Source organism: Lepidochelys olivacea, assembly GCF_965140295.1.
Source record: "Lepidochelys olivacea isolate rLepOli2 genome assembly, chromosome: 3".
NCBI lineage: Eukaryota > Metazoa > Chordata > Testudines > Cheloniidae > Lepidochelys > Lepidochelys olivacea.
The window spans coordinates 3,842,674-3,858,659 of record NC_140413.1 but is presented as its reverse complement, the minus strand read 5'-3'; the positions used below and the strand labels follow the sequence as shown (position 1 = coordinate 3,858,659).

The following is a 15,986-nucleotide window of genomic DNA, read 5'->3' as shown; positions in this document are numbered from 1 at the left end:
GTAGGACAGGTCCTGGCATATACAGGAGATCCACACTGTTGCGTGGACACATCTTGGACCGCCCCTTGGGTTTATATAGGGCAGGGAGCCAATCAGGAGCCAGGAGGCTGCTGCCTATCACAACCGTTGAGGCAGGACTTCCTGTGGTCTGTGTCCACTGTGAGTCATGGGCAGTGGAGCGCGAGCTAATTGCAGCTGCTTCTGGGTGATGGCCTGGAGCTGGCGCTTGCCTGGTGGCTCTGCAGCCTGGGTTCTAGATCCCTGGGGGCCTTACGGCCAGCGCCAGAACTGGAGCAAGGAAAGGGTGGAAACAAGCAGGCCGAAGCGCTATCGAAGCCAGGGGCAAATGCTTTGAGCAGCCGGTCTGTTGACTCTTCCACCCCATCAGGCAGCCTTGTGCAGGCCACCTGTGCTCGTTAGGTCACCCTGAGACTGGTTCTGCTTCCTGACAGGGTCAGGGGGATGGAATTCAGAACCAGATCCGAGCTGCCCCGACAGCACCTGTGCAGCTAGGATGAGCGAAAACCCAGGGAAAGCAGCCAATGCCTCTGAGTGCTTTTACGAGAGAAAGCGTCTGTTCGCTTGATCTATGTTGAATTTACTGACCCTTGTCCCATTGACCCAGTTTTCATAGCGGATCATATTTTCCATTCCATTTGACCACAAACGCTGTCATTTTCTAAGGTGATTTGGATCTTCCTTCTCCCCCCCACCCCACCTCCTCAGCAACTTCCGTTGCCCGGAGCCAGTCCCATGCGATGGTTGTCTCTGGTAACGAGGGCTGGTCGTTGGTAGCCATTTTGACGTTCCCTCCGAAAGGCACGCCCCTTTGTTCCCCCTCCCTTACAGCTTCCCTTTCCTTTGCAGTACTTCGTCTTTGATTTCCACGTGCCCCCGGACGTCATGTTCGATAAAGTCATCAGACTGTCGGTAAGCGTGCTTGAGCGGGTGCGCGTGTGTGCGGCCCCTTCGCTGCCCTTTCAGAGTATGGGTGGAAAGAGCCCATTTCACCTGCCGGTGGCGTTTGCAGGTGAAAAGTGAGGGAAGGCGCTGGGGGATGCCGCTGTCAACCACTGTGCAAGCTTCCCTGAGCAAGAGCTTTGCCGGTGCCCCTCTCTCCTGGCCCACAGCCCCCTCTGCTAGTCCAGGGCCCTCCGTTATTCCAGGCCTGGGTACGCCCACGCAGGGCTCGCTTGTAGACTAGAGCACATGCTGCAATTCCAGTCTCGGCACCTCGCACCCAGCCCATTCACCTGAGCCCCATCCTGCTCTTCCAGTCTGGTCACATGCCGCTCTGCTAACGCACCTCCATGCTGATTCCCAGCTTCCTCCTGCCATTCAGGTCCTCGGCAGAGATGCCGGGTTTCGCCGTTTGTGGGCCCATGCTCAAGGGAGACTAAGAGAACCCTCCCCCATGCACCCATCTCGTTCATGACATTTCCAGATCTGGGAGGCTGAATCCGCACTCTGGGACCTGCTGCCCCACTCCCCGCATGGCTGGGCTTGGGGGCAGTGCAGTAGCTCAGTGCGTACTGACTTGCTTGTGCCTTTGTTGATCGAAAGGTCATCCACTCTAAGAACCTCTTGCGCAGTGGGACCTTGGTGGGCTCCTTCAAAATGGATGTTGGGACCGTTTACACGCAGCCTGGTACGTAGCAGTGGCTTGGGCGGGGGTGGTTCATGCCTGGGGAAAAGTCTGTGCTCAAACCCCACTTTGTTAACAGAAGGGTTGGCCTCTCTGTGGGTCAGTTGAAATGGAGAGAAGGGGGTGGAGGCTTAAGGTTTTATCAGCGCTTGCTTGGGATGGCTGCCATGCTCACAAGTGATGTGCCGACAAAACCTTCGGGCCATTTCCATCCCACGGTGTGTTTGGTTTATGCCACGTCAGTGACCGAAGAAGCTGATTGATAGGCCTGTCAAGGAAATGTCTGCCCATCTGCATTCTCCCTTCAGTGTGTTTGCACACATGCAACAAGAAATGTTACTACTGGGACTTATTTGGCCCGTCTCTCCAGCTGGCAAGGCAGGGTGGTGATGCTTCTTGGGGCTATATACCATGTCTCTGATATCCTGGGACTGCCATGGCTATAACAGCAGTGCATACAGGGCTTAGCGATGTTTATTGTGAAAACAAGCATAAGTTTATTTAACAAAGAACAGAGATTCAAATAATCGCAAGTAGGCAGAAGTATTGGAAACAATTGGTTTCAGAGTAACAGCCGTGTTAGTTGTATTCGCAAAAAGAAAAGGAGGACTTGTGGCACCTTAGAGACTAACCAATTTATTTGAGCATAAGCTTTCGTGAGCTACAGCTCACTTCATCGGATGCATCGGATGAAGTGAGCTGTAGCTCACGAAAGCTCATGCTCAAATAAATTGGTTAGTCTCTAAGGTGCCACAAGTCCTCCTTTTCTTTTTTTGGAAACAATTGGTTACATCTAAACCAAAATCATAATACACCTTCTAGAATCTAGACTTAACTAACAAGACACCATCTTCTCTATAATACTTAGTCCTGCCTTGAATGCAGGGGACTGGACTAGATGACCTCTCAAGGTCCCTTCCAGTTCTATGATTCTATGATTCTCTAAGGACGTTTAGCTCACTCAAAATCTTTCTCCCGCTGTTTTTCTGCCAGGTTGGCTGTGATCCCTTTTTACGCTCTCAGCTTATCTCCTAGGGGAAGGAAGCCATGTGTCCCCTTGTATTCTCCTGATATACCTGACTAATTCTGTAATTCTCCTGTTGTGTCTTCCTTCCTGTAAGCTTTGAGATCTCTTGTCTCTGCTGTCTTGATAAGCTGATGGCTCTGTATGAAAGAGTCTTGTCGTAAGATACAGCATACACAACGGTCAGCCAAGGAGGGAGAAGTGTCTCCTAACCCTGCCTGAACAGAACCTGTTTGTCACCTTCAGCTGACCTGCCTTAACTCACCTACCTTAAGAACATAGTTTTCAGTACAGATACTTAACCGATTAAATAGGATCTTTACGTACGTTCCCTGATGACTAGCGTAGCTCTGGCTGTTGGTGGAGACCTCACATTCCACCCTTTGGCCCATTATTATGTAGACATCAGATCCAGGGGATCCCTATAAACCCCTACGCACCCCTTCTGCCTTCTGCCAGTTGGCATCAAGTGGTCCCTGGATCCCAGGGCTTATCTAGACCCATGGTTCACAGTGGGCTTGCCTTGGAAGGAGATAAGTCATAGCTAACACATTTAAGAAACCTCTAAAAGGGCCTAAAATTACTTTTTTTTTCTATACAGAATAATGGTGCAATTTTTAAGGTGCAAAATGTCACAATATGCCAAAGGCTGTATCCCATTGGAAAAGGCTCCACACTTATAGGGACTTTAAGGCCATGGCCCTTTCACACTGCTCTGGCACTGCGGCCCTTTACAAGATAGTGGACCACCACCCTGCCTCTTGTCCAGGACTGAATCTCACCATCTGGCACCATTGCCGATGCGAAACTGGGGAGAAATGTCACATTTTCGGTGGGGTAAGAGGGAAACCTGTTTGCGGCAGATTGATTTTTTTTTTAAAAACTGACAGCCGCTTTGGCGTGTTAGTGGTTGTCCTGGCTGAGCTGAATTGGTAGGCCGAGTGTAGGTGAAACAATCAAAAGGGTGTGAAAAATGCAGTTGATAAGGTCACTCGGCAGTTTATCTATGGGTTTCGCCTCCACTGAGAAGCTATGGGCACTACACAAAACCCTGACATAGTTTTCAAAATATATAGGCATTTGGGGTGGGCTCAGGAGAGCTTCAGATAACAGGCAGCTAGTATTTTACAGGCTAGATCACTGGGATTTTCCCCTTTGAGAAAGATTTTGAGCATAAAAAGCATGGAGTGCCATCTGTATTCCTCTCACTCATGGGAGCTGAGACAGGCACTCCCACATGGAGGTCGCAGAAAAGGGTCAGACAGTTTCCTACTCCATAAATAACCCCTGAACTTTCTTTTGGTGACTGACTTTCCCTGCCTCCTGGCTTCCAGAGCATCAGTTCTATCACAAATGGGCCATCCTGTCCGATCCCGAGGACATCACGGCCGGCTTGAAAGGGTACCTGAAGTGTGACATCGCTGTGGTGGGGAAAGGGGACAACATAAAGACACCGCACAAAGCCAACGAGACAGACGAGGATGACATCGAAGGGTGAGGCAGCATGGAACTGGGTTCACCACTCTGGAATTAGCCACCTCCAAACATTAGCCGTCTCTCACAGCTCAGGGACCATCCTTGTGCCACAGATCCATGCGGGGTAGATTGATGGGTTTCAGTGATTTGTAACAGGTCTTCAACTGCCAGGTCTCCAGTCCAGCCCAGGGCGGTCATGACTGACAGCCAAGTTGGCGTCTGTTAGCAAAACACTTTTGAGCGGTCTCGGCATAGTGCCTGCATTGTTAAACCACTGCTCCAGCAGGCCACATTGTTGGCAGCCTCAGCAAAGATGCCAAGGACTGTATGGGCCAGGGAGGCTGTCTTCTCCTCTAGAAAAGGGGGTTGCTCTAGCTTCTGCCAGGTGGAGCCAGCAGCAACTACAGCTGGGTTCAATATCTAGGGGTTCCTTTTCAACAATACAGCACAGAACCGGCTTGAGCCCCCACCCAGTGACCTGGGAAATTTACACACCACCCCTGGGCATCTGAGAGGCAACACTTCCCCACTTGCAAGCACAGAGTCTGAGTGTAGAAAAGAAACTTTGAATGAAAGGAGAGAAGTCACCCGACATTAATTAGGGAAAATGCCACAAGTGGGATTCATAAACATAAAACTGTGAGCAGGACGCCCCCCCCCCCCCCCCCGCAGAGTGCGTGGGGCCGGGCCTTCCACCCCGTGTTCTTGAGTTCTACAGCCAATAATTCCTTTACTGTGCCCCCTCACCACAGCCCACTCACAGTGGTTGTCCTTGGCCAGTGAGCACCCGGGGCTCAGAGGTGCATATGGGTGAGAGCCTGGCCACCTCGCCAGCTGCTCATTCACTGTCCGACTGTCAGTCACCTTCTGCTGCCACCTGCTGTGATCTCTGCACATCCCGTCTCTTAGTGATTATCAGCTCTGTGCAGACTGGGCAGAAACACTGCCCCATTGCCAGCGACGCCCACTTCCATTTGAGCACTTTAACATAACAAAAGGCTCCCAAGGAAGCCTGTTTAGCTTTATTTTTTAACAGTGGGTAGAAACAGCTTAAACCAGCCCAAGGACGTTTAGGGGAGGGAATCCCCACATCCTCTCTGAAACACCTGTCCCCACCCCTCTTACTTTCACAGGGGTCTGGCATTCGAGCCCCTGGCTTAGTAAGTTCCTTTCAGCTGAGGGTGACCCCTCAGTCGGGATAAGCTCAGCACAGTTCTGCTCCCCTTTAGTCATACAAGGAAGATAACAACATTTCACTATCCCTGCACTCAGTACTAAAGGGATTTGTAACCCAACACCAGCCAAAGCTGATCACTTGGAGCTACGCAGCTTCTGTCTGCTGGATACGCAGGCAGAGTAGGTGTGTTCATGTAAATACAGTTTGCTCCTAAAGTCTCTCTCCCTCCAGAACTAGCTATCAGGGGAGAGTTCATTCAGACCGTGCTTAAACTCATTGTCAGGGCACTGCAGGGAAGCTGTTCTGCCACTCCCCTGCTGGCCTGGGTCTGTGGGGGACACAGGGGTGGGAAGCCTGCAGAGGTGTTGATGCAGAGCACTGAAAATCCCTACAAAATACTCAGGAGAAAAGTCCATGAGGTTCAAAACTTAGTTCACCCCCACAATGATAGACCAATGAAGTGGCTCAAGGTGTCTGGGGCCTTTAAAGCCAAACCTCAGGTCCCTGTCTGGTTACCTAGCATCCCCCTGGTTATACAGCATCCCCGGCAACCAGGCTAGAAGGGATGTCCCACGCCATTTGCTGCAACCGCCCCAGGCTTTATTCTGGCCCCATCTGACATCCCTGAGATTGCAGGTGGGTGACTGAGGGTGCAATCTGGCCCATTTTTAGCCAGAAGGTTGTGCTGTCCACTGATGTAGCGAGAAAGTTACCCCCATCTCGCCCCAGACAACCTAGTGCGGTCGTGGGGCCAGAGCCGCATTCTGGCACTTTTGCCACACAGAGGATTCCATTGGCATCCTCCGCTCAGCATGATGGTTGCACTACATGGAAGACGCCATTTGGTTGAGCAAAATGGCGTCCTCTGCATGGTGCGTGGGAGGTCGCACTGGTGGGGGCGTTCCCACACTGGCGGGGGCGGTCCCACACGGGCAGGGGCATTCCGCTCGTTGCCCATTCAGGACAACACCTATTTAAGCGACTTATCCCTGGACAGATCTCAGGGTGGAAATAAATAGCAAGACCAGAGACCATATGGATGAGAACCTGTTCATGAGATCCAGCCCAATGGTCACATGCATTGCAAGGCCAGATCCATGGGGAGTCCTCCGTAAAACGGCCAGTCTCCATGCTGAATCGGGAGAGTTGGCAGAGATGTAGCAATGAAGCCAACTTGGCTCCAGACATGGAGATGATCACTCATGTGATGGTCACTCATCTATGTTCTTCTTCAGTGCCGAAGGGAGACGCAGAGCGTGAAGGGGAAGCTGTGCCCACTTCTGAAAGTCTCGCCTCCCCAGAGTCGGTCCCTCAGCCACGGTGCGACTAGCCAACTCCTCCCCTTGGGCCCAGTGACCCCCTCCAGCCCTGTCTGTCTGTGTCCACGTTGCAGGAACCTGCTTCTTCCAGATGGCATCCCGCCAGAGCGGCAGTGGGCCCGTTTCTACATCAAGATCTACCGCGCGGAGGGGCTGCCCCGCATGAACACCAGCCTCATGGCCAACGTGAAGAAGGCACTCATCGGAGAGAACAAGGATCTGGTGGACCCCTACGTCCAGGTGCTGTTTGCAGGGCAGAAGGTAAGCAGGTTATTTGCTGAGCCGTGGCACTGGGAGATGCCCTGGGAAAGGCAATCACTGGGCAAAGCTTTCCTGTTTGCCACGTTCCTCTGTTGTGTCCAAACAACGTGAACAATTTTGTTCAGCACTTTGCGATAGCCGCCAGTCGCGGGAAGGTCCCATTGCATATGCTGGGAGGAGAGAATTGCTGGCTCAGTGCATGGTCCGTTGGTTACCACCAGCAGGGGCAACAGGTGAAGACAGCCTGGTGGTCATTAGCCTAGGCCACTCCACGATCCTGCTCCCGCTCTTCCCGTCTGGCAGGGGAAAACGTCAGTGCAGAAGAGCAGCTATGAGCCCCTCTGGAACGAGCAGATCATCTTCACGGAGATGTTCCCCCCTCTGTGCAAGCGGCTCAAGGTCCAGATCCGGGACTCGGACAAGGTCAACGACATGGCCATCGGCACCCACTTCATTGACCTGCGCAAGATCTCCAATGAAGGGGACAAAGGTAAAGCCCGGGGGCTGATCCTCCACCCTGCTGGAAAAGGCCGACATGATGGCATAGGCACCACTTACCTCCCCCTTCAGCCTAGAGATTAGTGAGCCTGGGTGCCCGGCCTGAGAGGCTTCGCTTCAGAAAGTGCTGCGCACCCATCTTCTGCAAATCAGGCCCTTGTAAGACATCTCCAGCTGGGCCCCGAAGCCCACTAGTCACTTCCACAAGCTCTGCCACAGGCAGGTGCAAATCTGATACACTCCCACTTGTTGTTGTTATTTGTATTACCGTAGCACCTGTGAACCCCAATCAGTGCTAGGCACTGTACAAACACAGAACAAAAAGTCCACCCTGCCCCAAAGAACTCCCAGCTACGTGTAAGACGAGAGATGGCAGACAGAGACAGACAGATGGGGGAGCACAAGGAAACAGTGAGGTGATATTGGTCAGCGTGATGATAGGCAGCGGTATTTGTGCACCGGCAGCCTGTGCTCACACACACACGTCTGGGTACCCGTGAAGGCACGCACCGGTGCAATTGTGCACATTCACACAGTCCTCCATGCCCACGCCACTCAGGTGAGGCCATGTCCTGGTGTTTGCACTGCCCTCACCCCGTTCACCAGGCATGTTCTCTCTGCTGCAGGCTTCCTGCCCACCTTCGGCCCAGCCTGGGTGAACATGTATGGCTCCACCCGGAACTACACCCTGATGGACGAGCACCAGGACCTGAACGAGGGCCTGGGCGAGGGCGTCTCCTTCCGCGCCCGGCTGCTCCTCAGCCTCGCCGTGGAGATCCTGGACACCAGCAACCCGGAGATCACCAGCTCCACAGAGGTGCAAGTGGAGCAGGCCACGCCGGTCGCAGACGTGAGTCAACCCCGCCATTTCCCTAGCCAGCTCCCGTGCCACGTCTTGCGAGTTGACGGTCAGGTTGCTTCACCCCTCCGAGGCCTGTTCATCCCTTGTCTCTCAGTGCAGCGAGCATGGGGCAGGGGCAGTCTGCCCCTGTTGGGACGGCCACCAACAGGGAAAGTTAGTCCCAGCCAGGGCGCGGTTTCTGGAATCTGGAGACATCTGTTCTGTTAGAAACAGGTCACCAGAGACCCTTGTTTCGCGATGGCAACCAAATAGCCTTCATGTGGTGACAGCTGTCTGTCTGCCCTGCCCCCACCACCACCTCTTGGCGGGGATTGAACCGGGACTAAGCGGTGAAAGGCTCCGTACCCCAAGGTGGATGACATTTTTTGACAAAAACTTTTTTTTCGGCCAAAAAAAAATGTAGATTTGGTGACCCCAAAACGTTGTGCCATTTTGTGTTGATTTTGCTGAATGGTTCACTGGGGGAGAAAAAAGCTAAGAACAAATTCTGAAAAATGGCGTCCTTTTGTTTCAGCCTTTTTGAAATGAAACATTTCCATTTTTCAGCTCAGAATGCCTTTTGGGGTCAAAGTTTCCTTTATTTCTTTTTTGTAAATCAAAAACCTTGAAAAATGTTCCAAATCAAAACCAAACTGGTTTGTGGGACCTGAAGCATTTGGGATTTTTACCTTTCCAATCCTGAAAAGTTTCCAAAAATGTTCATTTTTGGTGCGACCCAAAATGATTTTTTTTTTTAAATTGCAAACGAACGGAGAAGCCTGTTACTCATCCAGCTCTGTTCTTATCTCACAACAAGTCCCAGCACGGCCCCAAAGTCCTAAGAGAGACTAAGCTACCCTCTGTCAACCAGAGGGGTGCTCCACAGATCAAGATTAAGGTACCTTAGTAGTGCAGCTTGGGTTGCTACTGCTCATGCTGGGAATAAACACAGGCCCTCAGTCTGTAGGCCTGTGAATCTGGCATCTTTTATTGGCAATAAAGTCCACTGGAAACCAACAAAGCTGCCTCCCCAGAACTGATAGCTATTGTGGGTACCAAAACACATTGCCAGTCTGCAGGCTTCCCAACTGCTAAGTAGAGGGACCTTGTAGTCCCATCAGCCAGTTCAGCCAGTCTCTACCGCCCCCCTGCCCCCATGTTAACAGCCTGTACTTTCTCCGGCAGAACTGCACTGGCAAAATGGAAGAGTTCTTTCTCTTTGGAGCCTTCCTGGAAGCAACCATGATTGACAGGAAGATCGGGGACAAACCCATCAACTTTGAGGTCACAATAGGTTGGTATTTTTGTAAAAATGGGTTTACGCTCAAGCTGTGATGGCTCCTGGCTTTAGCTCTGGAGAACCTGGTGCAATCCATCCTGGTGTTAAATAAATACCAAGGAGGGAGAGAAGATGTTCAGGGGTCCGGGATATGAGCCCCGGTCAGTGTTCACGGTGGTTGAAACTCCCTGACCTCCCCAGGATCCCCTGGGAGGGGGAGGGGGGAATTCCTTCGCCACCCTAAATCAGTGGCGACTGACGGAGCCGGGGGCGAGGGTAAGGGTTTTCGTTCGCCGCCCTCTTCCCAAGGCAACTACGGGAACCGGATCGACGGCACAGCCAAGCTCAGCCTGAAGAAGAAGAAGGAGGGCGGGGACGGCAAGCAGGAGGACTCTGAGCTGCTCCAGCGCTCAAGCGAGGACGAAGCCGATGATGACGGGGAGCTGGCCTCTGTCTCCTCGACTCAGCCAGTGAAGCCCCTGATCACGGACAGGCAAGTGTGCCAGGCTGGTCAATGGGACGGGGTGTTGCTGAAGGTTGGGGGTGGAAGATAAAAGAGCGGGGGACCCTTGTGGTGTGTAATTAGATCGAACAGAATTTGGGGTCTCCTGCCTTTCAGGCAGTTGGGAAGCAGAGCGACTGGGCTCTTCCTGCCCTGCTGGCTTCATTAGGGTACAATACAATGCAGTATAGGGTGAGTTTGGTGCTTCAAACTGAGAAGAGGATACTGCCTTCCAAGCCATCAGCAGGGTTACAGGACAACAGGTTAGGCCCTCCAGGCAGAGAAACTGCTGGAGCTCCGAGCAGCTTTGAAGGGTCCCTTCTGATCTGTGCTCCAGCCCGCAGCTGAGGCAGGCCAGCTGCGGGTGTTTGACTGCAGTGTAGACAAGCCCAGAGAGGCTAATTGACTGGTCCAGGGAATCTCTGCTGGAGCAGAGAACTGAACCCAAATCTCCTGAGAGCCAAGCTAGCACTCTAACCACTGGGCAGTCCTTCCTCCCTTAGTCTAGGTCTTCTCTGCCTTGTCTATTCTCTGTCCACACTCGCACCTCGAGAGCATGAGAAGAGGTGAAGTTTTTGACTCTGACAGTACTTAACCACTGGAACAATTTGCCAAAGGTTGGGTGGATTCTCTGTCACTGGCAAATTCTCAATGAAGATTGGACGATTTTCTGAAAGATCTGCTGTAGTTTAAACAGGAATTACTGTGGGGCAGCTCTCTGGCCGGTGCTATGTCGGAGGTCAGACCAGATGATCACAATGGTCCAGTTTTGGTGCTCACAATTCAAGAAGGATGTTGATAAACTAGAGAGGGATCAGAGAAGAGCCACGTGAATATTTAAAGGAATAGAAAACCTGCCTTACAGTGATAGGTTGAGCTACCTGAGTCTAGTTAGCTTAGCAGTGAGAAAGTTAGGGGGTGACTTGATCCCACACTATAAGTATCTACATGGGGAACAAATATTTAATCATGGGCTCTTCAGTCTAGCAGAGAAAGGTCTAACAGGATCCAATGGCTGGAAGTTGAAGCTAGACAAATTCAGATGGGAAGGCATAGATGCGTGACGGTGACGCTAATTATCAATTTACCAAGGATCGTGCTGGATTCTCCATCACTGACAAGTTTTTAATTAAGATCAGATGTTTCTCTAAAAGCTCTGCTCTAGGAATTATTCTGGGGCCGGTCTCTGGCCTGAGTCATACAGGAGATCAGACCAGATGATCACAATGGTCCCTTCTGGCCTTGGGATCTATGGACCTATGAATGGGGCTATTTGCAAGCGAGCAACCAACAATTTCCTTCTGCTCAGGGCAACTGTCTGATCCTGGGGCCCGGCCCAAAGCCCCCTGAAGTTTATGGGAGTCTTTCCGTTGACTTCAGTGGGTTTGGAAGAGGCGCTTAGTGTGACCTCCGCTCCATCTGCCGTGCACTCCTTGGTGGGCTCCATGAAGCCTGTGCGGGATGAGCGCCCTCACGCTGCCTGGATGCCGGCAGTGCCCTCCCAGGTGCGCTCACGCTCTGGTGTATCCTTCCTCCCTTCCCTGCAGGAACTACTTCCACTTGCCTTACTTCGAGAAGAAGCCCTGCATCTACATCAAGAGCTGGTGGCAGGACCAAAGACGGAGGCTCTACAATGCCAACATCATGGACAAGATCGCCGACAAGCTGGTCAGTCCGAGGACGGGGTAGGGCTCCTAGGGGACTAGGAGCCCGGGGGGGCAGCGGACAGCACACCTAGTTCCCCTGCATTGACACCTGTGTCCGCACCCTGCAGCTGCATGACCACTGCTCATGGTACATGAACGGTCCCATCGCAGGGACCACGCTGGTGAACCCAGCCACATAGGGAGCCAAAGCCTGGGACCCTGGTGTCCAGAGGGATATGGGGGGCAGCCCCAGTTACAGCTCGAAGCTGAGGGAGAGCAGAAAGCTCCAGAGACTGGCCTCATTAGCTTAATGGTGAGGGATCCCCAAGGAGACATCTCAGAAGCCCCACCCAAGGAGGCATGAAGTCGCTGGGGAAAGCCCCAGAGAAGGCCCAGAACTGGTCTCCTCTGACTGTGTGAGCTAACAACACCGAGCCGGCCCCAGCCCTTGCCAGCTACACCTGGCCGGCTGGCCGACTGAGCAGGGCACCCCGACTCCCCAGCCCCGGCCCGGAAGAGAGAGGGGAAGGGGCTTCTCGCTCCCAACGTGGCTCTCCCAAGGGGAGCTGCGGTTCCGTCCTGCCCCCAAGGACGCGTGGCCTCCTTCTCTCCTTGCCGTTCCAGGAGGAGGGGCTCAACGACGTGCAGGAGATGATGAAGACGGAGAAGCCGCACCCTGAGCGCCGGCTCCGAGGGGTCCTGGAGGAGCTGAGCAGCGGATGCTTGTGAGTTGGAAGGGGGAAGGGGAAGAGGCAGAGGCCCAGCCAGAGACACGGCGGAAAGTCTCAAGGACTCAGCCACCAGGGCCCTGTGAGAGTTACAGCCTCGTATGTGGAGGGCAGCTCCTGCCATGCCACCCCCAGCAGCATGAGCCAATAAGCCAGTTGCCCATTAGCTGTATTGCAGGGAGTCTGGTGGGTGGCTAGGTGATCTACCTACTGCAGAGATCCTTGGCAGGGAACGGGGATCCTGCTGGAGGCATCCTGGTCTGTCCCTACTGGGTGAAATTCACCCTGTGCATTGCCATCCCTCCATCCCTCTCACGCCCATCCCACGCCTTCGGCCGCTGTCTTTCCTCTCCTGAGCCCCATGTGACTGCCGATGTCGTGTCTCTCTCCCCCGCCAGCCGCTTTGTGACCCTCGCCAACAAAGACCAGAGCCTCTCCGCCCGGACCAGACTGGACCGAGAGCGGCTCAAATCCTGCATGCGGGAGCTGGTGAGAGCATCTGGCGGGTGGGGCGGGGTGAAAGGTCAGCGAGGGGTGGGGGGGCTCTGGGCACTGCCAATGGGATATGGAGCCCAGCGCCCAAGGGGGAAAGCTGAAACTGCGGGTGGTGTTCAGTGAGATGGGACTGGCAGCTCAGCGACCCACTGCTGCTTCTGGCTCTCCTGGCCCTTGCTCGGCAGCCTCCAGGACAGTATGGAGTATGGGAACTGCGCTTCCCTGGTGAACAGGCAAGAGACTTGCCCTGTCACGTCCCAGGCTGCCTCTCATCACTGCATAGAGGTCTCCAGGACTGCCAACCCAGCCCCTTTCACTAGGGCGACCTTCTCTGTACCTTGGCTTAGCTCCTCCCTGCATCTGACAGGTGTTAATGAATTCACTGTGAAGTCGGCATCACCATCCCCTTATTATAGATGGGGAAACTGAGGCACCGTCCTTCCACCCCCTCCTCACTGCATGCAGACCTGCCCTGTCTTTTTCCCTTCTCTCTGGTCCCTTTACCACTCATTCACTTTATGCCCTTGGCACCGGACGCTGTACCCGCAGGAGAACATGGGCCAGCAAGCCAAGACCCTGCGGTCGCAGGTGAAGAAGAACACGATGAGGGACAAGCTGAAGCTGGTGCAGAACTTCCTGCAGAAGCTCCGCTTCCTGGCGGATGAGGTGAGCAGGAACCACCCCTCCGCACTGACCCTGGGCGTGAGCCTGGCTGGCCCCCGGGGGAGGGAAACAAGCAGCCTCTGTGGATGGCTGTTGCTTTGTGCATCGATCCTAGGCCAAGGGCAAGGGAAACCAGCATACTGAGGCTTTATAAGCCTGTATGGGGCAAAGGTGCCCCACAGCCCAGGATGCTCCAGGTGGATTCTGCTTCTCCTCAAAGGTGTCCGTGTTCTGCTCTCAGTTAAGTTCATTAAGTCCAAAGCAGATTGCAAAGAGTTACAAAGCGATCTCATTAAACTGAGTGACTGGGCAAGAAAATAGCAGATGAAATTCAATGTTGATAAATGCAAAGTAATGCACATTGGAAAACATAATCCCAACTCTACATATTAAATGATGGGGTCTAAATTAGCTGTTACCGCTCAAGAAAGATCTTGGAGTCATTGTGGATACTTCTCTGAAAACATCCACTCAGTGTGCAGCGCAGCCAAAAAAGCGAACAGAATGTTGGGAATCATTAGGAAAGGGACAGATAATAAGACAGAAAATATCATGTTGCCTCTATATAAATCCATGGGACACCCACAGCTTGAATACTGCCTGCAGATGTGGTCACCCCACCTCAAAAAAGAGATATTGGAATTGGAAAAGGTTCAGAAAAGGGCAACTAAAATGATTAGGGGTATGGAACAGCTTCTGTATGAGGAGAGTTTAGTAAGACTGGGACTTTTCATCTTGGAAAAGAGACGACTAAGGGAGGATATGATAGAGGTCTATAAAATCGTGAGAAAGTAGATAAGTGATATTTACTCCTTCTCATAACAAAAGAACTAGGGGTCACCAAATGAAATGAATAGGCAGCAGGTTTAAAACAAGCAAAAGGCAGTATTTCTTCACACAACACACAGTCTACCTGTGTAGCTGTTTGCCAGAGGATGCTGTGAAGGCCAAGACTATAACAGGGTTCCAAAGAGAACTAGATAAGTTCATGGAGGATAGGTCCATCCATGGCTATCAGCCAGGATGGGCAGGGCTGGTGTCCCTAGCCTCTGTTTGCCAGGAGCTGGGAATGGGCGATAGGGGATGGATCACTGGATGTTTCCCTGTTCTGTTCATTCCTTCTGGGGCACCTGGCACTGGCCACTGTTGGGAGACAGGACACTGGGCTAGATGGACCTTTGGTCTGACCCGGTATGGCCGTTCTCATGTTCTTATGATACCCATGCTGGTGTCTGGGCCTCGTTGACTTTCCTACAGTACACAAGTGCATTGGTTGATTTGAATGGGCAGGTAGCAACGCCTGGGTCTTCTGCAGGGATTGAACCTGGAACCTCTGCAGGTAAATGCATGAGCCGCTAGCACCTGAGCTATTAGCCTCCAGGAAGCTCTTCATATGGACCAGCTGCTAGAGGGGGACAACGAATCATACAGTGTTAACGTGGGTTACACGCAGCCATTTCTGCCCTGTGATAGGCTTGGCCCGAAGGGGGAGAATTGGTGGGGAGGCTTGTGGCTGAATGGGGGCTGGGAGCTGTTGAACAGAGTGGAGCTCAGGAGAGGACTCAGAGAGTGCAGGGAGTGGTGCTGTGAAAACGGGGATGACATTAATAACTCTCATTAATCACCAGCCTGGAAGAGGGCTGAAGGTCTGTCTGTAAACCGGCCAGCGGAGGCAGCCTGGTCCCTGCTCCTGACAGCATGAGACTCCACCCAGGAGAGGGGCTGTAGCAGCCCTATGTAGGAGAGCTCACCAGGAATTTTCCATTCAAATATTTTCCAATGGAAAATGCAGCTTCCACCAAACCAACATTTTCCCTGGGAAAATTCCCATTATGCAGAATTGTTTCATGGCGGGGTCAAAACATTTCGGTTTGTTGGTGCCTCGTGGGAGTTCTAATTTTGGTGCCTCGTGTTCCCATTCTCCTCTATGGACCAGGCTCCCTGGGTGGAGTATATTTCCCATGATGCACCACAGTGCCCCCTCTGGTTGAGGTGCCAGAGTTCCGTGGCTGCAGTGTATCATGGGAAATGTAGTCTGGCCACGGAGCTCAGCCGACAGAGAAGAATGTGACTGAATTACATCTGGTGCCCACAATTCAGGAAGGATGTGGATAAAATGGACAAGTTTTAAATCAAGATTGGATGTTTTCCTAAAAGATCTGTTCTGGGGATTACTATGGGGCAGGTCTCTGGCCTGTGTCATACGGGAGGTCAGACTCACTGATCACAATGGTCTGTTCTGGCCTTGATTTTTCTGAATCTATGAATTCCCCTGAGGCCCTGGGCAGGTCGGGCAGTTCATTATCAAACCAAGCCAATAAAAACAGTACGTTTGGACATTTCCGAATTAAAATGTCAATTTGGGGCAAAAACAAAGGATGGAATATTGGAACGTCCCACGAGATGGAAACTCTGATTTCCTCCCAGCTTTA

The 15,986-nt window shown here is 52.6% G+C and overlaps 1 protein-coding gene across 1 annotated transcript in view; it reads left to right on the top strand.

The window, feature by feature from the left end:
• Positions 1 to 15,986, top strand: part of OTOF (otoferlin) — a 204,454-nt gene that overhangs the window by 151,598 nt on the left and 36,870 nt on the right. Inside the window, exons 10-21 of the mRNA XM_084622582.1 lie at positions 868 to 930; positions 1,564 to 1,648; positions 4,004 to 4,163; positions 6,716 to 6,902; positions 7,206 to 7,392; positions 8,027 to 8,250; positions 9,427 to 9,535; positions 9,830 to 10,013; positions 11,570 to 11,690; positions 12,293 to 12,393; positions 12,795 to 12,885; positions 13,441 to 13,557. Of these exons, the coding sequence (XP_084478708.1) occupies positions 868 to 930; positions 1,564 to 1,648; positions 4,004 to 4,163; positions 6,716 to 6,902; positions 7,206 to 7,392; positions 8,027 to 8,250; positions 9,427 to 9,535; positions 9,830 to 10,013; positions 11,570 to 11,690; positions 12,293 to 12,393; positions 12,795 to 12,885; positions 13,441 to 13,557 (1,629 nt within the window). The remainder of the gene's footprint in view (positions 1 to 867; positions 931 to 1,563; positions 1,649 to 4,003; positions 4,164 to 6,715; positions 6,903 to 7,205; positions 7,393 to 8,026; positions 8,251 to 9,426; positions 9,536 to 9,829; positions 10,014 to 11,569; positions 11,691 to 12,292; positions 12,394 to 12,794; positions 12,886 to 13,440; positions 13,558 to 15,986) is intronic.